Genomic DNA, 25,594 nt, shown 5'->3' on the forward strand with positions numbered 1-25,594 from the left:
AATTTTAGTTAACATAAGTGTAGTCTTGGCTTCAAGAGTAGAACCCAGTGACTCATCTCTTACACATAACACCCAGTGCTCATCCCAAAAAGTGCCCTCCTTCATGCCCATCACCCAAAACCCATTCCCCACACACACCCCTTCTCCAGCAACCCTCAGTTTGTTCTCTGTACTTGAGAGTCCCTTATGGTTGCCTCCCTCTTGGTTTTTATCTTAATTTCCCTTCCTTTCCCCTATGTTCATCTGTTGAGTTTCTCAAATTCCACATATGAGTGAAATCATATGTTTGTTTTTCTCTGATTTACGTTGCTTGGCATAATACACTCTAGTTCCATCCACATTGTTTCAAACGGCAAGATTTCATTCTTCTTGATTGCCGAGTAGTACTCCATTGCATACATATACCACTTCTTTATCCTTCATCAGTCAATGGACATTTGGGCTCTTTCCATAATTTGGCTATTGTCCATAGCGCTGCTCTAAACATTGGGGTGCAGTCCACTTGCCCCACTCTTAATGGATTTTTAAGTGTACAAATACATTGATGACTATATGTGCAATGTTATACAGGAGATCTCTGGAGCTCTTGCTTAACTAAAAGTTTACCCTCGTCTTTTTTTTCTTTTTCAGAGTTTTCTTGCATATTTTTATTTGTATTTTCAGCTGTAGGGATTTTTTTTTTTTTTGTAATAACATGCTTGGATTCAATAAGGAACTGGTGGTATCTGTTTCAGAAACAAATTAAATTTATAAATTAGCTTAGGGACAATTGATGTTTGATAACATGGAGTTTTTCTACCTAAGAACAATGATGTGATTTTATATTTGTTTCTGTCTACTTTCATATATTTCTGAAATCTTATATGGTTTCTCATATACACTTGATACATTTTTATTGGATTTATTCCCAGGTGTTCTGTTTTTTATTTTATTTTGTTGTATTATTTTATTATTTTAAAATTTCATTTTTCATCCTTTGGTAATAGCACCTCCAATCCCCAAATGTAACTTGCCAATTGTAATTTTTTGTACACATGCAGGCACTTGTTTTGTATAATTTGAAGCCAGGGCATAGGTTCAAACTGATTTATAATATATTATAATTGAATTGCCCCATTCAGTGGGATAATTGACTGCTATCCCCGTCCTACAATAAGAGCTGCTAGGTGTAGGAAAGTCAAGGTGGAAATGCAGTAGAGGTGAAAAGAAAACAGCCTCCTTCCTAACCCTCACTTGCCATAAGACAAACTCCATCTAGATAAATATGAAATTATCTAAGACCTACAATCCATGAGCAGCATTTTTATTTTATCGTTGTTATGTAGAAATTAGGAACCAAAGGACAAGACAATACGGAAAAAGGTTGATTTTGCTTACATAAAATTCTGCACATTTATAGATGAAAGACTACACGATCCCAGTGTAAAATACAAATTGGAAAGTACATAAAATATATATAAAATGACAGCATCTATCTTAAATATCCTCTCATAAATAGGATAACTTGAAATCTGCAAACTAGAAGAAAATTTAAAATTTGGCATATGAGCCAGCTGTGAGAATAAGCACATACGGTCAATAACACTAATGTATCTTGAACCAGGTTTCATATAAAGTAACAGAAAAGCGAAGGACAAACCACAGTACAACCATCCCTCCACACAGATGCTCCCCCAGGCCTGTGGCTTCAGTCCTCCAAGACTGGAGGCAGGGGACCCAAGACTTAGCGCCTTTTCGGATCAAAGGGGAGGAGAGAAGTATGTTTACTTGGCGAGACGTTGGCAACAACATAGGAATTACACCCCGATACCTGTTCTCATCATGAAATAATGCTCGGCCGTCCTAAGACCCTCAAAACACACTACGGTGCCTAACACGAAATCGGACACGAGCTCGTCAGCTCCGCACTCGGTGTTTGCAGTGCCTTTGCTCCGAGCGCCCCAAGTCTGACACGCGCGGTGCCCGCAGTGTGGGCGGTAGCAGGGCCTCGGTCTCACCCCGCGGGCTGCGCGCGCAGCTCTGCGGCAGCGCGGGCGCCTGACGGAGTGCGGGCGGCCTCGCTCCCGGCCCGCGGAGGGGAGGCCCCGTGTCCCTCGCGGGGGGAGCCCCGGGCTTCTCCTGTATCCCCAGCTGGAGCCCGGGGGCCCGGCGGCGGGGCTGGGACGAGCCAGCTCTCTGCAGGGAAGACATAGGCCGCCTGGTTGGCCATGGTGTAGACGGTCTGCAAGGCCGCGCACAGAGGCGCCCAGAGCCGCCCGAGCCCCGAGCGCTGCTCCCAGGTCAGCGGGGAACGCTCCCGCTGCTCCCACGCCCCAGCCACGTCCTGACGGACGGCCTCAGACAGGGCGCGCACGGCGGTCACCAGCCTCTTCCGAAGTGGGGGCGGCCGGTCTCCCGGGGACCTGCACCTGCTCCGTCGGCCGCGCCCGGCGCCCCGCGCCCCGCGTCTCCTGCGCTGGGCACCCGCGGTCTCCTCGCTCTCGCTGCCCTGGCCCGAGTCCGGCGTCGTCCGTTTCCTCTTTCCCGGAGTCACACTGCGCTCACCTGCTGGAGAGGCCCCTGCGGAGGCAGCAAGTGGCCGAGCGCCCCGCCAGCTGGATTCCCGGGGACCCCACCCCCTCGGGTGAACCCCGCCGGTCTCCTAAGCCTTCCTGCCCCGGCTCTGGGACGAGGCGAGGCCAGGCCCGGCACGGGTCCCCCAGAGCTCCCTGGATTCCAGGGCCTCCTCACCCGATTCAGCCCCTCAACAACCCTCGGTGCCCACGCCCCGCGTGCTGGACCTGCCTTCCTCTCCGCGCACCTCCGCCCCAAAGCAAGATCCTACCTGCTGCTGGGGGGCAGGTGCTGTCGCTGGAAGTGACTTTCCTCTTGCCGGAGCCCTCCCAACTGGAGCAGCCTTCCGATTCTGTGGACAAGGCCAGAGGTTTGGTGACCGCCTCGGGCCGACACCCTCGCGGCCCTAATCCGTCCTGCACACGCGAGGACCGGGGCTGGCAGCCAAGACCAGGTTCCCAGCTCTTCCTAGAGCCCAGGATGTGCGAGGGTGCCCCCGAGCTCCAGTTCCCTGACCGGGGAGACTGAGCCGCCCCACGTCCTGTGCCCCCTCCCCAGCAAAACCAGCTCTCACCTGATCCGGAAATGCAGCTGTCCCTTTTGGGCTCACTTTCCCTGGGATCCTCCTCCTCTGTCTTGGGCTCTGACCCTGGGGGAAAAGAGGCCGTTTGCGCGAGTGGCCTCTCTCGAGGCCCGCAGAACCCTCTAGTCCATCCCAGACCCCGATTTGTGGACGGTTCTCTCAACAGAGGCTGTTCAGCCAGGGTCCGAGGTGAACCTGAGCAAGTTGGTCCCTGGGGATCAATGCCCCGCTTCTCAAAGCCTCCCTGGAGCTGGGTGATGTTCCCTACCACCGATTTCCGAATACAACCCTGACCCCTACCCCTCCTTCCAGCCCCCCCAACACAACCCACCCGACTCCTACCTCGCCTTTGGGTGCGGCTCTCTCTCAACGGCGACAGTAACGTCTCCTCTTTCCCTTCCAGTGCTTTCTCCTCCACATCCGAGCCGCTTTCTGGGAACGAGTTCTGGTGGCAGGGCGGCCGGTCAGTGGGGTGTCGCACGGAGGAGCTGCGGGGCTCTGAGCCTTCAGTTCCAGAGTCCATCTGGAAGCCCCCGGGGACAGCCTTCTCCCTGCACCACCAGGTCTCCCAAGTGCAGCCTGGCCGCTGGCACCTGCCTTTTATAGGCGCCCTCGCAGGGCGTGGCTCGCTCCTATTGGCTGGAAAAATTCCACCTTCCTGCCGCTTGGGAACCTGGGCTCTCGCGAGAGATGGAACGTGGCCGCTTGTGCTTCCTGTGGGAGGCCCCACTCAGCCAAGGGGAGCCTTTTAGGGGCCTGTCGTGGTGACAAAAAGCGGGACAGCAAAGCCAGGGGGCAGAGGGACTGGAAGGCTGGGGACCCCTCCCTCTCTTACTTCTGGTCCAACTCCCACCCACAAGTAGTTAAGACCCTGCTGGATTCGTGTTCCTTCTTCCCAGGAGTACAGGGATTAGGTAGGTTTATCAGAAAGATTTCTTCCATATCGTTGGAAAACGTGTATTGTCAGTATTCTTCTCACTGATAATTTCGTTCTGAGTAAGTCAAAGGAAAATCGGACTTAAAAAAAAATGTCCACCAGACCCCTCTGATGCAAAGGGCGTATTTCTCTCCTGTGTTTCCATTCTTGGCCAAAGAGAGCGGGAACTCTGCCTGGACCTTTAAGGACTGGATGTCACTGTAGGAACATCAACAAGTCAATCTTACCTATAAGTACATCTGACAAATACCACATGTTTATATAAAAGTGAAACCAGCAATGAACTAAAAATAATTCATGGTGAAGATAGTTCGCCAATATTGATTTATTTCCATTAAAGGTTTTTAAACCCTTTTAATAGTTTATTTATTTATTTTGAGAGAGAGAGAATGCACGTGCAAGTGGGGGGGGGAGGGGCAGAGAGAATCCCAAGCAGGCTCCTCACTCACAGTGCTCAGCACCATGTGGGTCTTCAACCCACCAACCCTGAGATCAAGACCTGAGCTTCACTGACTGAGCAACTCAAGTGCCCTCATTAAAGGTTTTAATATGGAAATTTCAAGCATTCACACAATTAAAGAAAATAAAGTGAATCTGTTTTTTGAGGCCACCTCAAAATGTGTGGGTGTTTTGCCATTCTTGTATCATCCACTGAAAACTTCTCCTTTGGAATGGGGGTTCAGTGGGAAATGGAGCTGGAATCTTGAGTGCAAATCGTGAAATTCAGGATTTCTGTAATCAACCAGTGGCGAGCCATAAAATTCATCTCTAATAAATAACTACTCGAGGATATAAAAGATAACAAAAAGACTCCCAGTCTATTACAACACAAATTACTTTTTACTTTATTTTTTTGAAGATTTTATTTTTAAGTAATCTCTACACCCAACCTGGGACTCAAATTCACAACTCTGAATACAAAAGTCACATGCTTTACTGAGTGAACCAGCCAGGCACCCCTATTCTTTAGTTTCTTAACATCATCTAATACCCAGTTCATAGTCACATTCTCCCAAATTACTCAAACACATTTTTAAATTGTTTTTGTTTGTTTGTTTTGAACCAGGATCTAAATAAAGTTCCTACATTACTAATATTTATTATCTGGTACATTCTGTCTGAAAATATAATTTAAGGCCAGGTACAAAATGGAAGTGCATACTTGCAATTCCCATCACTTTGAGAGAAATATATCCAGAATATATAAAAAGTAATGTCTACCCATTAAAAGGAAAGAAAAACAATCCGCAGTGAATTGAATGAGAAATTCAAAAGGACAATTCACGTGTTAGTAAGACTGTGATGAATATGATGTTATGGAGGATTGAGGAAGATGGCGGCGCAGGAGGATGCTGGGCTCACCGCGCGTCCTGCTGATCACTTAGATTCCACCTACACCTGCCTAAATGACCCAGAAAACCGCCAGAGGATTAGCAGAACGGAGACTCCAGAGCCAAGCACAGACAAGAGGCCCACGGAAGAGGGTAGGAAGGGCGGCAAGGCGGTGTGCGCTCCACGGACTGGCGGGAGGGAGCCCGGGAGGAGGGGCGGCTCGCCGGCCAAGCAGAGCCCCCGAGTCTGGCGGGCAAAAGCGGAGGGGCCTGATGGACTGTGTTCCGACAGCAAGCGCGACTTAGCGTCTGGGAGGTCATAAGTTAACAGCCCTGCTCGGAAAGCGGGAAGGCTGGAGGACAAAGGGAGGGAGAGCTGCTGAGCCCCTGGACGACAGAGCTCAGTTTGGTGGGGAACAAAGGCGCTCACCAGCGCCATCTCCCCCGCCCATCCCCCAGCCAAAATCCCAAAGGGAACCAGTTCCTGCCAGGGAACTTCCTCGCTCCGTGCAAACACCCAACTCTGTGCTTCTGCGGAGCCAAACCTCCGGCAGCGGATCTGACTCCCTCCCGCTGCCACAGGGCCCCTCCTGAAGTGGATCACCTAAGGAGAAGCGAGCTAAGCCTGCCCCTCCTGCCCCCGTGCACCTTGCCTACCCACCCCAGCTAATACGCCAGATCCCCAGCATCACAAGCCTGGCAGTGTGCAAGTAGCCCAGACGGGCCACGCCACCCCACAGTGAATCCCGCCCCTAGGAGAGGGGAAGAGAAGGCACACCAGTCTGACTGTGGCCCCAGCGGTGGGCTGGGGGCAGACATCAGGTCGGACTGCGGCCCCGCCCACCAACTCCAGTTATACACCACAGCACAGGGGAAGTGCCCTGCAGGTCCTCACCACTCCAGGGACTATCCAAAATGACCAAGCGGAAGAATTCCCCTCAGAAGAATCTCCAGGAAATAACAACAGCTAATGAGCTGATCAAAAAGGATTTAAATAATATAACAGAAAGTGAATTTAGAATAATAGTCATAAAATTAATCGCTGGGCTTGAAAACAGTATAGAGGACAGCAGAGAATCTCTTGCTACAGAGATCAAGGGACTAAGGAACAGTCACGAGGAGCTGAAAAACGCTTTAAACGAAATGCAAAACAAAATGGAAACCACCACGGCTCGGATTGAAGAGGCAGAGGAGAGAATAGGTGAACTAGAAGATAAAGTTATGGAAAAAGAGGAAGCTGAGAGAAAGAGAGATAAAAAAATCCAGGAGTATGAGGGGAAAATTAGAGAACTAAGTGATACACTAAAAAGAAATAATATACGCATATTTGGTATCCCAGAGGAGGAAGAGAGAGGGAAAGGTGCTGAAGGGGTACTTGAAGAAATCATAGCTGAGAACTTCCCTGAACTGGGGAAGGAAAAAGGCATTGAAATCCAAGAGGCACAGAGAACTCCCTTCAGACGTAACTTGAATCGATCTTCTGCACGACATATCATAGTGAAACTGGCAAAATACGAGGATAAAGAGAAAATTCTGAAAGCAGCAAGGGGTAAACGTGCCCTCACATATAAAGGGAGACCTATAAGACTCGTGACTGATCTCTCTTTTGAAACTTAGCACGCCAGAAAGGATTGGCACGAGATTTTCAGTGTGCTAGACAGAAAAAATATGCAATCGAGAATCCTTTATCCAGCAAGCCTGTCATTTAGAATAGAAGGAGAGGTAAAGGTCTTCCCAAACAAACAAAAACTGAAGGAATTTGTCACCACTAAACCAGCCCTACAAGAGATCCTAAGGGGGACCCTGTGAGACGAAGTACCAGAGACATCACTACAAGCATAAAACATACAGACATCACAATGACTCTAAACCCGTATCTTTCTATAATAACACTGAATGTAAATGGATTAAATGCGCCAACCAAAAGACATAGGGTATCAGAATGGATAAAAAAACAAGACCCATCTATTTGCTGTCTACAAGAGACTCATTTTGGACCTGAGGACACCTGTAGATTGAGAGTGAGGGGATCGAGAACTATTTATCATGCTACTGGAAGCCAAAAGAAAGCTGGAGTAGCCATACTTATATCAGACAAACTAGGCTTTAAATTAAAGGCTGTAACAAGAGATGAAGAAGGGCATTATATAATAATTACAGGGTCTATCCATCAGGAAGAGCTAACAGTTATAAATGTCTATGCACCGAAAACAGGAGCCCCCAAATATATAAAACAATTACTCATAAACATAAGCAACCATATTGATAAGAATGTGGTAATTGCAGGGGACTTTAACACCCCACCTACAGAAATGGATAGCTCGTCTAGACACACGGTCAATAAAGAAACAAGGGCCCTGAATGATACATTGGATCAGATCGACTTGACAGATATATTTAGAACTCTGCATCCCAAAGCAACAGAATATACTTTCTTCTCGAGTGCACATGGAACATTCTCCAAGATAGATCATATACTGGGTCACAAAACAGCCCTTCATAAATATACAAGAATTGAAATTATACCATGCATACTTTCAGACCACAATGCTATGAAGCTTGAAATCAACCACGGGAAAAAGTCTGGAAAACCTCCAAAAGCATGGAGGTTAAAGAACACCCTACTAAATAATGAATGGGTCAACCAGGCAATTAGAGAAGAAATTAAAAAATATATGGAAACAAACGAAAATGAAAATACAACAATCCAAACGCTTTGGGATGCAGCGAAGGCAGTCCTGGGAGGAAAATACCTTGCAATCCAGGCCTATCTCAAGCAACAAGAAAAATGCCAAGTACAAAATCTAACAGCACACCTAAAGGAAATAGAAGCAGAACAGCAAAGGCAGCCTAAGCCCAGCAGAAGAAGAGAAATAATAAAGATCAGAGCAGAAATAAACAATATAGAATCTAAAAAAACTGTAGAGCAGATCAACGAAACCAAGAGTTGGTTTTTTGAAAAAATAAACAAAATTGACAAACCTCTAGCCAGGCTTCTCAAAAAGAAAAGGGAGATGACCCAAATACATAAAATCATGAATGAAAATGGAATTATTACAACCACTCCCTCAGAGATACAAACAATTATCAGGGAATACTATGAAAAATTATATGCCAACAAATTGGACAACCTGGAAGAAATGGACAAATTCCTAAACACCCACACGCTTCCAAAACTCAATCAGGAGGAAAGAGAAAGCTTGAACAGACCCATAACCAGCGAAGAAATTGAATCGGTTATCAAAAATCTCCCAACATATAAGAGTCCAGGACCAGATGGCTTCCCAGGGGAGTTCTACCAGACGTTTAAAGCAGAGATAATACCTATCCTTCTCAAGCTATTCCAAGAAATAGAAAGGGAAGGAAAACTTCCAGACTCATTCTATGAAGCCAGTATTACTTTGATTCCTAAACCAGACAGAGACCCAGTAAAAAAAGATAACTACAGGCCAATATCCCTGATGAATATGGATGCAAAAATTCTCAATAAAATTCAATGGCATATAAAAAGAATTATTCACCATGATCAAGTGGGATTCATTCCTGGGATGCAGGGCTGGTTCAACATTCGCAAATCAATCAACGTGATACATCACATTAACAAAAAAAAAAAAGAGAAGAACCATATGATCCTGTCAATCGATGCAGAAAAGGTCTTTGACAAAATCCAGCACCCTTTCTTAACAAAAACCCTTGAGAAAGTCGGGATAGAAGGAACGTACTTAAAGATCATAAAAGCCATTTATGAAAAGCCCACAGCTAACATCATCCTCAATGGGGAAAAACTGAGAGCTTTTTCCCTGAGATCAGGAACATGACAGGGATGCCCACTCTCACTGCTGTTGTTTAACATAGTGCTGGAAGTTCTAGCATCAGCAATCAGACAACAAAAGGAAATCAAAGGCATCAAAATTGGCAAAGATGAAGTCAAGCTTTCGCTTTTTGCAGATGACATGATATTATACATGGAAAATCCGATAGACTCCACCAAAAGTCTGCTAGAACTGATACATGAATTCAGCAAAGTTGCAGGATACAAAATCAATGTACAGAAATCAGTTGCATTCTTATACACTAACAATGAAGCAACAGAAAGACAAATAAAGAAACTGATCCCATTCACAATTGCACCAAGAAGCATAAAATACCTAGGAATAAATCTAACCAAAGATGTAAAAGATCTGTATGCTGAAAAGTATAGAAAGCTTATGAAGGTAATTGAAGAAGATTTAAAGAAATGGAAAGACATTCCCTGCTCATGGATTGGAAGAATAAATATTGTCAAAATGTCAATACTACCCAAAGCTATCTACACATTCAATGCAATCCCAATCAAAATTGCACCAGCATTCTTCTCAAAACTAGAACAAGCAATCCTAAAATTCATATGGAACCACAAAAGGCCCTGAATATCCAAAGTAATTTTGAAGAAAACCAAAGCAGGAGGCATCACAATCCCAGACTTGAGCCTCTACTATAAAGCTGCAATCATCAAGACAGCATGGTATTGGCACAAAAACAGACACATAGACCAATGGAATAGAATAGAAACCCCAGAACTAGACCCACAAACGTATGGCCAACTCATCTTTGACAAAGCAGGAAAGAACATCCAATGGAAAAAAGACAGTCTCTTTAACAAATGGTGCTGGGAGAACTGGACAGCAACATGCAGAAGGTTGAAACTAGACCACTTTCTCACACCATTCACAAAAATAAAGTCAAAATGGATAAAGGACCTGAATGTGAGACAGGAAACCATCAAAACCTTAGAGGAGAAAGCAGGAAAAGACCTCTCCGACCTCAGCCGTAGCAATCTCTTACTCGACACATCCCCAAAGGCAAGGAAATTAAAAGCAAAAGTGAATTACTGGGACCTTATGAAGATAAAAAGCTTCTGCACAGCAAAGGAAACAACCAACAAAACTAAAAGGCAACCAACGGAATGGGAAAAGATATTTGCAAATGACACATCGGACAAAGGGCTAGTATCCAAAATCTATAAAGAGCTCACCAAACTCCACACCCGAAAAACAAAGAACCCAGTGAAGAAATGGGCAGAAAACATGAATAGACACTTCTCTAAAGAAGACATCCGAATGGCCAACAGGCACATGAAAAGATGTTCAACGTCACTCCTTATCAGGGAAATACAAATCAAAACCACACTCAGATATCACCTCACGCTAGTCAGAGTGGCCAAAATGAACAAATCAGGAGACTATAGATGCTGGCGAGGATGTGGAGAAACGGGAACCCTCTTGCACTGTTGGTGGGAATGCAAATTGGTGCAGCCACTCTGGAAAGCAGTGTGGAGGTTCCTCAGAAAATTAAAAATAGACCTACCCTATGACCCAGCAATAGCACTGCTAGGAATTTATCCAAGGGATACAGGAGTACTGATGCATAGGGGCACTTGTACCCCAATGTTTATAGCACCGCTCTCAACAATAGCCAAAGTATGGAAAGAGCCTAAATGTCCATCAACTGATGAATGGATAAAGAAATCGTGGTTTATATACACAATGGAATACTACGTGGCAATGAGAAAAAATGAAATATGGCCTTTTGTAGCAACGTGGATGGAACTGGAGAGTGTGATGCTAAGTGAAATAAGCCATACAGAGAAAGACAGATACCATATGGTTTCACTCTTATGTGGATCCTGAGAAACGTAACAGAAACCCATGGGGGAGGGGAAGGAAAAAAAAAAAAAAGAGGTTAGAGTGGGAGAGAGCCAAAGCATAAGAGACTGTTAAAAACTGGGGCGCCTGGGTGGCGCAGTCGGTTAGGCGTCCGACTTCAGCCAGGTCATGATCTCGCGGTCCGTGAGTTCGAGCCCCGCATCAGGCTCTGGGCTGATGGCTCAGAGCCTGGAGCCTGTTTCCGATTCTGTGTCTCCCTCTCTCTCTGCCCCTCCCCCGTTCATGCTCTGTCTCTCTCTGTCCCAAAAATAAATAAACGTTGAAAAAAAAAATTAAAAAAAAAAAAAAAAGAGACTGTTAAAAACTGAGAACAAACTGAGGGTTGATGGGGGGTGGGAGGGAGGGGAGGGTGGGTGATGGGTATTGAGGAGGGCACCTTTTGGGATGAGCACTGGGTGTTGTATGGAAACCAATTTGACAATAAATTTCATATATTAAAAAAAAAGGATATGATGTTATGTTATGTACAGCATTGCTTACAATAAAACAAATGGAAATAAACAAACAACATCACGAATTCACATGCATATAATTAATAAAAATTCAGACATTACCCTGTGTACCAAGGATGTGGGGAATTGAAGACTCTCCTCCAGGGTTAGTGTGGGTTGTGATTGGTTTAACCCCTTCAGGGGACAATATGGGGACTAAATATAAAGATGCCTGAAAACCATGATCCGGAAATTTGGTTCCTCACTGTTTATAGCAACAGGGAATTCATAGCAAACAAGAACATGGGCCAAGTATGTTCATGGCAGCATTGCCAGTGGAAGGAAAATATTAGGAACAACATAAATCCCCTTGAATAGGATCAGAGATTAAAACCAAAAAGTCCAGTCTGTTGACCCAAGTAAATGGCAAACAGTGGTGAAACAGGATGAACTACAGGTATAGGTGGGAAAGGGAGATTCTTCAGAAACAATTGAGAGAAAAGTCATGATACAGAATTGAACAGTCTATGGATGTATATACATATCTTGCACTTTCAGAAAGCAATATATAATTTAAAAAGTATGTACATGTATGTTAAAATATCTTAAATGCTTGGAAATGACACTCATCAAATTATAGTTGATGGTATCAGATGTGTGGCAAAATAAAAAACAAATAAAAATGAAATAAAAATGCAGAGGAAAATTAACAGGAAATAATCCCTTTATATCTTCAGAGGGGGCTGGTGATTAATCAAAGTGGATTGTCTCCAGCTGGTGCTGTGAGCTCCAAAGCTTGAGCGGGGCCTCCTCGGGCATTAAAAAGGCCAGCTGGAGGGGGAAGCTTCTGGTCCGCCTCATCCTTTCTCAATCATCCTGGACATATTCACTATGTCCCATGGAGTTTGCTCAGCATCCAAAATTTGAGCTGCAAGGACAGCTGAGTCTTTATCATCCTCCTCAGACCTTTTGATCTTTTGTCCTTGGTTCCCGATTTAAAATGGGTTGTGAATTGGAATTTCAATAAAAACTTAAATAAAAAAAATTTTTTTAAATAAAATAAAATGAGTTGCGGTTATGACTATCGATTGTATCATGAAGTTCCAGACGCTTAAGAGGTTACATGTCTGTGTGCCCTCCAGAAAAAACAATTCCCAAATCAAAACGCTTGTCATGATAGTAACCTTTGAAAACTTCCTGTGATTGATGCTGTCTCACTGACCACTGTCCTCTTCGACCCACAGATAATGTGCAAGAACTGTTATCAGGCCTGTGGACACATGGCGAGGACCAGGAGGTGTCCACTGAAGGGCTGGGCTGGGGCCCTTGTCTCCCAGCCCTCGGCCTCCAGGGAAGAGAAGAACCTGGAACCAAGGAAGCCTCAGCAACTCCAGACCCCGGGCCTCTTGGCAAGACTGACAGAAGCAAAAAAGGCAAAGGTGAGGAATCTGGGTGGTTGAAACCATTCTTAGAACTGGAATCCGAGGACGCTGGAATCCGATGTCTTTTTCTTTGCACAGCCATCTCCAAGCTCAGACAGAGATTCAATAGAAATATACAAAGAGCTCAATAGTTTTCAGGGTTCCTCACTCAGGAACGCAAAATGATAAATAATAACAATATATGTATAGAATATAATCATACATAAAAATTTACCCATTGTGTACGTAAATATATATTTTATGTTATATAAATATATGAAATATATATATATATATAACATATTTTTAAGGATTTTACTTTCACATAATCTCTGCACCCAATGTGGGGCTCAAACTCATAACCCTGAGATCAAGAGTTTTATGCTCCACTGACTAAGGCAGCCAGGTCCCCCTATAACACATATATTTTAAATTGTATAATATATGTAAATATATATGATATATATAACTCGTATGTTATATATAACAGATATATGTTTAATATATAATGTTTAAATTTTTATATATTATTATATTGCATATTATATTTTAAATGTTGTATTGTATATAAAATATATAAAAATATAAAATAAAATTATAAAATTTAAGGAATATGTATGCTGAAATTTCCAGTTTTGTAGTTTACTTTTATTTATTTTGAGAGAGAGAGAGAGAGAGACTAAGTGGGGGAGGGGCAGAGAGAGAGGGAGACAGAATCCCAAGCAGGACCTGTGCTGCCAGCGCAGAGCCTGATTTGGGGCTGGAACTCACCAACTGTGAGATCATGACCTGAGTCTAAATCATGAGTCGGATGCTCAACCAAGTGAGCGACCCAGGCGCCCCTTGAGGTTGGATACCTCCGTATATGTGAAATGACCATTTGCATTTCTTTTCCTGTGAAATGTTTCCATAGGTCCTAGGTCTCTTTTTCCTTTTTTGAGATGTCTTTTTACTCTTCATTGATGGTAAAACATATTTTATTTGACTGGTGTTTTTCTACAACATCCTACCAGGCTGACGCCTACCCACATATCCAGGAATAGATCTGACCTGTCAGGAAACCTGAGATGACATCCGCCCATGTGGATCCATTCAGCCTTCCATCTAAAGACTTGGATTTGAAGGGGCACCTGGGTGGCTCAGTCGGTTGAGCATCTGACTCTTGATTTCAGCTCAGGTCATGATCTCGTCGTTTTGTGAGTTCAAGCCCCACGTTGGGCTCTGTGCTGACAGTACAGAGCCTGCTTGGGATTCTCCCTCTCTTTCTCCCCTCCCCCACTTGCATTCTCTCTGTCTCTCTCAAACTTAAAAAAAAAAAAAAGACTTGAACTGAATTCTCTCTTAGCTCATGAACCAACCTTAGGATGGGAGGTGGACTTATTGATGCACCCCATGCTGCACCCAAGCACTTTGGCCAGGACCCCAATTTCACTGCCATGCTGGCAGTCACAGTGTGCACAAGGTTTGCAGTGCCCAGCAGGAATGGTCCAAGTAAGAAAAATAGAGGGGCTCCTGGGTGGCTCAATCAGCTAAGCATTAGACTCTTGATTTCAGCTCAGGTCATTATCCCGGGGTGATGAGATCAAGCCCCACACTGAGCGCCATGCTGAGCATGGAGCCTGCTTAAGATCCTCTTCTCCTATCTCTCCTTCTGCCCCTACCCCATTTGCATGTGTTCTCTCTCTCAAAAAAAAAAAAAAAATGAAAAAGAAAAGAAAAATAGAAGCAAAACTATTGGCATCCTCCCACAATATTGAAGGGATTCTAATATCTTAAGCAAGCACCATGAAGACAATGAGTGTTTTTCCCTCCCAGTTTTATTGAGATACAGTTGACATGTAACATTGTGCAAGTTTAAGATATACAACGTGACAATTTGATACACATATATATTGCAAAATGAATACCACAACAGAGGTAGTTAAGACCTTTATCTCATTACGTAATTCTTTTTTTGGTGTATTGGGAATGTTTAAAATCTATTCTCTTAGCAACTTCCAAGTATATAACACAGTATTGTTAGCTATTGTCACCATGCTGTACATTAGAACCCCAGAAACTTATTCATCTTATAACTGGAAGCTTGTACCCTTTGACTACCATCTCCCCATCTCCCCTGGCGCCCATCCCTGTCAATGACCATTCTATTGTCTAGGAGTTTGGTTTTATTTATATTCCACATACAAACAATATCATATATGTCATATATGCATCTTTGTCTATCTGACTTACCTTGCTTAGCAGAATGCCCTCGAGAGCCATCTGTGTTGTTGCAAATGGTAGGATTTCCTTCTTTTGTGTTGCTGGATAATGTTCCATTGTATATGGATACACCACATTTTCTTTATCCATTGAAGTGAATTTCAGTAAAGTGGAAGCCTCCCCTTACTTCCTCACCTTAGACATTTGAGGGTGCTCCTCCCAAATCTCCCTCATTCCAACATGGCCAACTGGCATCCTCACACTTTAAAGAAAAACCTACCTTCTACAGATTCATGCCAGTTTATCCCAGATGGCATGTATTTGGTTTTTTTTTTCCTTTTTTAAAACTTTTAATTGAAGTAGAGTTGACACATAATATCATATTAGTTTCAGGTGTACAACGTAGTGATTTGACAACTATGTACATTATGATATGCTCACCATGATAAGTATGGTCACCTTCTGTCGCTTCACACAGTTGTTACTGTATTATTGACTATATTCCCTATGCTGTAACTCTTCATCCTCATGGATTATTTATCACTGAAAGTGTGTGCCTCTTAGTCCCCTTCATTTCTTTCATCTATCCCTCTACACCCTCCCCACTGGCAACCACCAGTTCATTCTCTGTGTTTGTGAGTATGTGTCTCTTTTGTTGCTGTTGTTCATTCATTCATTTCTTTTGATTTTTAGATTCCACAAATAAGTGAAATCATATGGTATTTGTCCTTCTCTCTCTGACTTATTTCATGGAACATAATAAACTCTAGGTCTATTATGTTGTCACAAATGACATGATTTCATTCTTGTTTATGGTTGAGTAATATTCCATCATGTATATATATCCCATTTTTATCTATTGATGGACACCCAGAATGCTTCTGTACCTTAGCTATTGTAAATAATGCTGTAAACAGCGGCATTGTGTGTACCTTTTCAAATTAGTGTTTTAATTTTCCTCGGGCATATACTCAAAAGTAGAATTACTGGGTTGTATTATATTTCTGATTTTAATACTATGTGGACATCTCCATACTGTTTACTAGTGGCCACTAAAGTGGCTGCACTAACTGACATTTCTACCAATAATGCACAAGGCTCCCTTTTCTCTATATCCTTGCCAACACTTGTTATTTCTTATATCTTTTTTTTTTTTAATTTTTTTTTCAACGTTTATTTATTTTTGGGACAGAGAGAGACAGAGCATGAATGGGGGAGGGGCAGAGAGAGAGGGAGACACAGAATCGGAAACAGGCTCCAGGCTCTGAGCCATCAGCCCAGAGCCTGACGCGGGGCTCGAACTCCCGGACCGCGAGATCGTGACCTGGCTGAAGTCGGACGCTTAACCGACTGCGCCACCCAGGCGTCCCTATTTCTTATATCTTTGATACTAGCCACTCTAACTGGTGTGAGATGATATCTCATTGTGGTTTTGATTTGCATTTCCCTGACGATTAGTGATAGGAAACATCTTTTCATGTGTCTGTTGGCCATGTGAGTGTCTTTTTTGGAAACATGTTGATTCAGGTCCTATGTCCATTTTTTTTTTAACCTTTATTTTTTTGAGACAGAGAGAGACAGAGCATGAACAAGGGAAGGAGACACAGAATCTGAAACAGGCTCCAGGCTCTGAGCTGTCGGCACAGAGCCCGACGCGGGGCTCGAACTCACAGTCTGTGAGTTTGTTGACCTGAGCCGAAGTCAGACACTCAACCGACTGAGCCACCCAGGCGCCCCCCATGTCCAATTTTTAAAAAAGTTCTCTTATGTTTATTTATTTTTGAGAGAGAGAGAGACAGAGTGAGAGTAGGGGAGGGGGAGAGAGAGGGAGACACAGAATCTGAAGTAGGCTCCAGGCTCTGAGCTGTCAGCACAGAGCCTGATGTTGGGCTCGAATTCACACACTCTGAGGTCATGACCTGAGCTAAAGTCAGACACTTAACCAACTGAGCCACCCAGATGCACTCCTCTGCTCATTTTAAAATCAGATTATTATAATTTTTTGGTTGAGCTGTATGAGCTCCTTTTATATTTTGAACATTACCCCCTTACCCCTTATTAGATATATCATTTGCAAATATCTTCTCCCATTCAGTAGGTTGCCTGATGTGTTTTTTAAAATTGCCACCCACTCACTTTTTTCATCAGTGACAACAGGTTTTTGTGCTCTCCTTTGTCCCAACCCAGGTCCCTTTGTCCATTTCTATGTTAAATGCCTTAAATGTGCTAATATCCCTCCATGTCATCATATTTTAAAGATTACTGTCTCCCTAAGGTTTAAACTACAAATTTTATAACTTCGTCCCAAAGGTTCCTAACTGAACCTGAATTTGCACTCCACCATCACCCCATCCTACTTCATTATTACTTGAGAACATTCTTTTCTTCACTTTCTTGAATGGCCGTCTCACATGTTAACTTCTCTTGCAACTGTTCCAACAATTCCAAGCGTAGTTAATTTCTGGATATATTTAGTATGTCAAATTAAAAATTACAACACTCAAATACTCCCTCACAATCTCTAGGTTGTTTCAGGAACATTTTTCAATTGCACAGATTCCAAACTATTTCACTGGAAGTGTGAACAAAATTTCAGTTACATAAGTATTTTCATAATAATTGCATTAATATTTCATTTACATTTACTATTACCACTGATTGTTTTTTGTTGGGACAGATGCTCATTCTGGCTTGCTGACCACTCTCCTGGAGTGTGATTGTTGCGTCATTATGCTGGCAGCTCGGGGAATGAATGAAGTAACAACTGTACACTGTGCAAAAACGTATAATTTACGCGTTTGTTATCACTTTCGTGGATGTTGTGTTCCTCAGCCAGGGAAGGTAGAACCTGGACACACAGGAGTTACAGTTCATGAGAACAAAGGGACAGGCAGTTGGGAAACATCCACTGATCAAGGCAGAGACGTTCACCAGCAACCAGCTGGGATTATCGAAAACAGCAATTAAGACTTGGCAGATGGAGGAGAGGGAGTAGAAACACACAAAGATGCTCACCAGGACGAGGATGCTCTGGGTGGCTCTGGACTCAGGAGAGGATCTGGGGGAGACATTAGTGCTGTGAATGTGCTGGACCCTCTGCCTGTGCCTGTGCAGGATGAAGACCATGTGGCCACTGGCCCAGACCATGAGCCCCAAACATAACACATCAGGGAATGATAACAACGCTGCAGGTAGCAATCGTGTGATTTTGTTATTAGTTGTCCCCGAACAGTATTGCAAATCCTTTCTCATTGAGATGCTCACGTTGTTCCGTTTGCCAGTCACATAGATAGGGAAAATGATATTTACCAGCATGTAGACGGTCCAGCACAGGAATATAGAGAAGTCAATGTACTTGAGAGCTTTCCTTTTAAGTTTTGTCCCCCTGGCGTTCTGGGGGCTGATTGTGATGGCCTGGAAGGCACTCAAGAGGCAGGTGCTGCCTATGGACACACCCCTGCCTATTCTGTGAAGATAGAAAAGAAGTTTGCATCCAAAATCACCTGGAAAATTGTTCCACCCGAAAGCTGCCATCATCTGGGGGACTCCTTTACAGAGGAGGGATAAGGAGTTGGCTGCAACCAGGTGTTTGACAATCAAATCTGTGGGCCTCAACCTGCACCCAGTGAAGGAGAGGAAGATATTATAGTAAAGAAGAGAGAAATTCCCCAAGATTCCGACCACAGTTTGGGTTAAGAAGATCACACCTATGACCAAATCCCTGGAGGCCATTCTGCTGGTTTCCAGTCACTGAGATTTATCTTCAGAACCAGAGGATCCTGCATGGGAATATGAGGTGTGGGCATCATGCGTCTTGTCAACTAAAATCCAATATTCTCCACTTATCATTAGTTTCTCCTTTGAAATGGTGTTGAGAAAACCAGATATCCATATGTAAAAGGGTGAAATTGGACCCCTATCTTTGACCATACACAACAAATCAACTCAAACTGGATGAAAGACTTAAACATAAGATGTGAAACTGTAAAACACCTTCAGGAAAACATAGGGGAAAATCTTCTTGGCACTGGTCTTGGCAATGATTTCCTGGATCTGATATCAGCAGCAGAGGCAGCAAAACCAAAAAAACACAAGTGGGATTACATAAAACTAAAAAGTTTCTGCAGAGCAAAGGAAATAATCACTAATGTGAAAAGGCAGTCTATGGAATGCGACAAAATACTTGCAAAGCATTCATCTGACAAGGGTTTAATATACAAAACATAAGAATCTCCAACAACTCAATAGAAGAAACCACCAAATAACCCAATTAAGAAACGGGCAACTTTAGGAATAGACATTTCTCCAAAGAACATATGAATGATCAAGTATATGAAAAGGTGGTCGACTCTACTAATCATCAGGGAAATGCAGATCAAATCCACAACGAGATGTTATCTCACATCTGTTAGAATGACTAGTATCTTCCAAGCCCCAAAGATAACAAGTGTTGGTAAGGATGTGGAAAAATTGGAGTCCTTATACACTACTGGTAGAAATGTAGTGTATGGAACCATGGAAAAGTATAGAAGTTCCTCAAAAAAAATGTGATAGAACTATCTCATCATCCAAAAATCCCACTTCTTGGTATATATCCAAAAAAATTGAAACCAAGGTCTCAAAGAGGTATCTGCATGCCCACATTCATTACAGCATCATTCACAATAGCCAAGTTATGGAAGCAATTGAAATGCCCATTGACTATGAATGGATGAGGAAAGTGGAGTATATACATACAATGAGATATTATCTAAGCTTCAAAAAGAAGGAACTCCTACTTGGATGAACATAGAAGACGTTACGCTAAGTGAAATAAGTGAATCACAGAAGGAAAAATACGGTATGGTTTCACCTACATGCGGAATCTAAAATAGTCAAACCCATAGAAGCAGAGAATAGAACAGTGGTTGCCAGGGGCTGGAGGGAGGGGGAATGGGGAATTGTTGTTCAATGTGTGTCAAGTTTCAGTTATACAAGATGAGTGAGTTGTAGAGATCTGTTGTACAATATGGTGACTATAGTTAGTAGTACAGTATTGTGCACGTTCAATTATGAAAAGAGCCTATACTTTAAGTGAAGTGCTCTGACCAAACACACATACACACACACACAGGAACACAAGGAATGTTTTGGAAGTGCTGGATATTTTAGTACCTTGATTGTGGTGATGGTATCACATAGGTAAGCAGATTTCCAAACTCATCAAAATATATACATTAAATATGTGCGATTTTTGGCATGTCAATTGTATATCAATAAGGTTAACAAGAGAAATATTAATTTTTAAAGAGATTTTCAAGAGTTGAGTATATAACCTTTTTTTAAAAATTGTTTAATCAGTTTTGAGAGAGAGTGAGCATTAGGATAGCCAAAGCAGGCTCCGTGATGACAGCAGCAAACCCGTTGTACAGCTTACATTCAAGAACCATGAGATCACAACCTGAGCTGAAGTCAGATGTGCAACTGACTCAGCCACCCAGACGCCCCAAGAGTTTAAAGCAAATAACAATGTATGAGCCATTGCTATGAGGTTCATATATGTTGTAACTTACTTTTTAAACAAAACTCTGAGTCATCACTACTATCCCTTTCGTTTTAAAGACAAGGAGAATACAGACAGGATAGGTGATTTGTCTAAATTCATACCGTACTTGGGGCAAAGTGTGGACTTGAATCTGGCTGAGTTGTTTGTAGAGACAGTGCATCTAATGGCTATACTATGCTAAGTAAGCTAGACAGCTGTGTTCTTTGAAAAATCTATATATAGACTTTTGGTTTTAGCTTTGCCTTTTTATTTTAGCTTGATAGGATGTTACTTTATAATTTTTATTATAATAACTTTCACAGTGTGTAAAGATTTGTTCTGTACACCAATATCAAAATGAATAAAGCTTTAGAGATTTAATAAAATGTGGATGCACTGATTGCAGATTCGTGTTATGGGAACCTGTCCCATGACAAATTGAATTGAATGAATGCAAGCAAGAATGACTCAAGAGTAGGATGGAAACAGAAAGAAAAAAACTTTGGGGCATTTTCCTTTATGTCAAGAACAAAAGTATAAGGAAACCTATCATAATCTCATGTGTTGCCCTGAAGTATGGGATGTTGAAATCTAATATGGGATAAAATAGAGTAAGGTAAAAACTGAAGTATCAGTAATTTTAGATCATATGCTTATTTATTAATACCAGGTTAGGAACTATTAACCATGTGGTAACTTCTCTGAAATATATTAAAATATGACATATGCAAATTGTAAACTCTAATACAGGACCATTGTGTGCTTTACAAACTGATGTTACAGAATTTACAACTGATACCAGAGAAAACACCATAGGATACACGTGAGCCTAACAGCTACTCTCTGAAACACATTATTACAGAACTGTCTTTTCCTTAAATGCTATTTTCAATAGCTTCCAGAAGAAAACAGTCTCACCGTAATCCACAGACCATGATATTTTCAGCAGAGATACTACTGTCTCCATTAAGCACATCATACTCAGAGTTAGAGAAAACATTTCTATTCTGGCAGTTGTCACTGGGATATCCTGTTTGTTCATAAGATTGCATGATTCGTACAGATTTATTTATCCTAGTCCTTATTATAAACATGGAGGGATTACAGGCACACCTCTAGTAATGCTACAAAGTTGGTGTTTGAGTCCTGTAAGGTAGGCTGAAAGCAATTGCTTTCAGAACTACAGGCCGGGGGAAAAAATGGGGCACCTGGGTGGCTCAGTTGGTTAAGGGTCCAACTTCTGTGCTCAGGTCATGATCTCACAGTTTGTGGGTTCGAGCCCCACGTCAAGCTCTGTGCTGACAGCTCAGGGTCGGGAGCCTGTTTCCGATTCTGTTTCTGCCCCTCCCGTGCTCACCCTTTGTCTCTGTCTCTCAAAAATAAATAAACGTTAAAAAAAAAAAAAGAAGAACTCTGGCCCAAATTACCTGAAAAATCAGGATTCCTTTTCACTGGACAAAATACCTACAATCATTGTCATTGTGGATTACACTAAATCACACCAGGAGCCAGCAGGCATTAGGTAAAGTCTAGGACCCCATCTCTCTTTACTAACCCAGCTCATGTTTCTGTGGCTATGACACTGGATCCGTCTCAAACCCAGAATAATCCCCGTTTCATATACAATCACTTACCCACATTTACTCCCCATAGACGTCTATACCTTATAGACTTGCTTCTCAGACTGAAAATATTTCTGGAAAATATTTTCCCAGAAACATCCCTCTGTGTGGATGGTGAGCTCAGTGCAAGGTCATGAGGGCTCGTGCATGTGGGAGGGAGGCAGCCACGAGACCCTATGATATGGGGCAGTGATCGTGACCTCCCCTCCCTTCAGAATTGCAATTATCATTTCACCTTTCGTGGCCATGACAGCGCCGGCTGGGGATCTGAGAGCATTTATAAAGAACTTGTTTTCTGAAGTTGGTAATTACCGCAACCAATTACCAGTTTCCACTTAATAACTACAAAGGGACCATTGAAATGACTGGTACAGGCTGTTTTCCATTCCTGAAGGCAGACAGGTCTCACATGGAGGGGAGCAAAACGCAGAGGTCTGACAGGTGAGGGACTGGGAACGAGTAGGTGTCTCTCCCTAGATCTGCTTTGCTGACAAGTTCTTCCACCCAAGAGTGATTTCTTCCTAATCTTCAGACCACAGAGGTGAACTACCATTAAATTAGAAGCAAAAAGTTGGCACCAGAAAAAATACCTGAGGGTTTTCAAAAGTTGAAACTCAAAGACAGGCACTCAACGCCAATTAATTTGGGAGTCTAAATCAAGCCTCAGGTGGTTCCTTTTCTATGAAGTAAATGCTACATATGCAACTCAAGAGCACTGGATGGTTACCACAGTTTTCCATACTTGTTTTTTGATGTATTTTCAGTAACGAGAACTGTTGCTTTTGTAACACATGAAGAATTATAAAATAGCAGTTCAGATTACCCCTTAGTTGTCTCCTACAAATAAATCTACATCTTATCCAGGCCCACTGTCTAATGCCTCTCAATTTCCAGGCCTGGGATGAGAGCCATACGACGGGCAGCCTCTACTGCACATGCATGTGAGCACACGCACACATGCACACACATACAAACACATGCACACACCTCCACATAAATCACAGACACAGTCACATATACTCACATACTTATAGACACACATATTCTCTCACCAACTCATGCCCACCCCATGTACAAACTCTCAGCCAGAATCATACACGCCTACTACGACTCACACTCACATGGACTCCCACAGTCCCACCATATCTCAAAAATTACACTCACATGCATGTGTGTGTAGCTAGCCGTCATATCCATGTATGCAAGAAGAGAGCAGTACATGCCCCTGTGTGAATCCATCTTTTAGACTTCCCACTTTGCAACCACCCACAAGGATATCATGATGTGCAACGTATAAAAAACGATGTGAGTATTGCTACTCTAGGTTAAGGCACAAAGTGGAAAAGTTGGAGTGTGGGGGGTCTGATATTGCACGTGTCCTGGATGCCCTCCCTTCTGGCATAGGCAGAGTCTATACGGTAAATAATATATCATGCTGTGGAATTATTTTCTTGGGTCAAGTGGAAATGTCACTATGTGGAATTATTTTCTTGGGTCAAGTGGAAATGTGCTGGGCGGATTTGCACTCATTACACTGCTGGGTGTGCCAGGGCTCCTCGCCCACCATCACGCTTTCAGAGTCTTTAATAAAGACCACATGGAGAACTAGCCCATTTTGTCTCCACGTGGATTCTTTCAGGTTGGCGATGTTGGGGGCTGAGTTCTAGGTCTGTGTGGATATGAGGCAAAGATGGGTTTTATGGGGGAAGGTTACGGGGAGAACAGAGAAAATCATGAGAGTATTGATCCCTGAGAATTGGCAACAACTCTTGGTGAAGCTTCTGACCTTTAAATTTGTGGAAAGGATGGTATCATAACCCAGATTTCCACAGAGTGAAGGTGGACCCCTGTGATGTAGGGGTTGCATGAGGAATAAACAGAGTCAACAAAAATATATGCACGATATGACAAGAGGGGAGGTGGAGGGTCTGCAGGACTGGAGAAGGATGGGCGAGGGGAGGGTCCACTTCCTTCTTTTGGCTCCAGCTTCCATACTTGGGTCTCCTTCATGACTGCTCCATGCCTCTGTGATGCAGACCTGGGACTTCGGTCTCCACCCACAGGTCCACCTGAAGGTATGTCTTCTGATGACAGAAGACTGCTAAGTGTTGTCTGAGGAGACTTGTGCCTGTGGTGATGTGAAGCTGGACTCGGTGCCTCACGGATCCCGTGTGGGGTGCAGCGCCTCTTTCTTTTTCCCGGCTGCCTACAGAAGAATTGTTTTTTGAAAAAAATCAGAATTTGCGTAAAAGAGAATAATCGAGTAAGACAGTTCTCCTCTCAGCGGCCAGCATTTTCCTTTTCCCACTTAGAATCAATTATACTGCAGTGAGGAGACAACGGAAGAGGGGGAATCTCAGGAAAGATTAGAACATCGTCCTTCTAAGAAGCAGGGTGAGCGGGGCTGAAGTTCCCATGAGAACGGGGATACATAGGGCTTCTGTCCCAAACTCCCGATCTATCTCTGCATAGCCCAGCGCTCAAGGACAAAATCCAAGCAGTGTTTCCACTTCAGTTCAAGGTTAAAGAGAGTCCAGGCATTCCCACTGTCAATTTTATGTGACATAAAATTCTGAAGGGAAACATTTTCTGAAATGAAAACACATTTGGCAAGACTCAAGAGAAGACTTCTTAATTTACCCCAAGACAAAAGGAAAGGGTTGCAAGAACCGTTTCAGTTGATATGAGCGATCTGATGGATTCAATAAGTAACTTTTTGGGAAAATAATACTTTTTTTTTTTCAACGTTTATTTATTTTTTTGGGGGGGACAGAGAGAGACAGAGCATGAACGGGGGAGGGGCAGAGAGAGAGGGAGACAGAATCGGAAACAGGCTCCAGGCTCTGAGCCATCAGCCCAGAGCCTGACGCGGGGCTCGAACTCACTGACTGCGAGATCGTGACCTGGCTGAAGTCGGACGCTTAACCGACTGCGCCACCCAGGCGCCCCAATAATACTCATTTTAATTAAAAAATTTTAAATTCTTTTTGAGAAAGAGAGAACGTCAGTGCTCTCACATAAGTGGGGAGGGGCACTGGGGGAGGGAGAGAGAGAATCCCACGGAGCCCATCATGGGGCTCAGTTTCACCAACCGTGAGATCATGGTCTGAACTGGAATCAAGAGTCAGATGCTTAACTGACTGAGCCACCCATGCTCCCTGGGAGAATAATATTCTTTAATTTAGTCTTAGATACTGATGGAAAGAAAGAGGGTAATGTGAGAGTTGTTAAACTATCATCAGTACAATATTTTGAGGAACAAAAAAACATACAGGCATGGAAGCA

The 25,594-nt window shown here is 43.2% G+C and overlaps 2 protein-coding genes across 2 annotated transcripts; both read right to left on the reverse strand.

Moving 5' to 3' along the window:
- Window positions 1-1,350: 1,350 nt before the first annotated feature.
- LOC123578488 (protein FRG2-like-1) lies at window positions 1,351-15,223 on the reverse strand. Its single transcript, XM_045441354.1, has 6 exons — window positions 15,194-15,223; window positions 12,763-12,955; window positions 3,479-3,850; window positions 3,128-3,202; window positions 2,825-2,905; window positions 1,351-2,559 (listed from the first exon to the last, which is right to left on the reverse strand). The coding sequence occupies exons 1-6, from the start codon at window positions 15,221-15,223 to the stop codon at window positions 1,994-1,996; spliced, it is 1,317 nt and encodes a 438-aa protein (XP_045297310.1). The 3' UTR covers window positions 1,351-1,993.
- A 2,625-nt stretch (window positions 15,224-17,848) lies between these two features.
- Window positions 17,849-19,108, reverse strand: LOC123578016 (vomeronasal type-1 receptor 4-like). The gene has a single exon (XM_045440512.1). It carries the CDS (start codon window positions 18,893-18,895, stop codon window positions 17,954-17,956), a length of 942 nt encoding a protein of 313 aa, XP_045296468.1. The 5' UTR covers window positions 18,896-19,108; the 3' UTR covers window positions 17,849-17,953.
- Between the last annotated feature and the right edge of the window lie 6,486 nt (window positions 19,109-25,594).

This window comes from Leopardus geoffroyi, chromosome E2 (assembly GCF_018350155.1).
Source record: "Leopardus geoffroyi isolate Oge1 chromosome E2, O.geoffroyi_Oge1_pat1.0, whole genome shotgun sequence".
Taxonomy (NCBI): Eukaryota; Metazoa; Chordata; class Mammalia; order Carnivora; family Felidae; genus Leopardus; species Leopardus geoffroyi.

What these genes read in the sequence shown, in the direction of transcription:
- LOC123578016 (XM_045440512.1), bottom strand. Translation starts at nt 18,895, where the DNA reads ATGGCCTCCAGGGATTTGGTCATAGGTGTGATCTTCTTAACCCAAACT.
- LOC123578488 (XM_045441354.1), bottom strand. Translation starts at nt 15,223, where the DNA reads ATGGCTCTCGAGGGCATTCTGCTAAGCAAG. An exon ending in GTGGGTCGAAGAGGACAGTG is followed by an intron (nt 3,851 to 12,762) that starts GTCAGTGAGACA and finishes GGCCTCCCACAG; the next exon opens with GAAGCACAAGCGGCCACGTT. An exon ending in GAGCCGCACCCAAAGGCGAG is followed by an intron (nt 3,203 to 3,478) that starts GTAGGAGTCGGG and finishes CTTTTCCCCCAG; the next exon opens with GGTCAGAGCCCAAGACAGAG.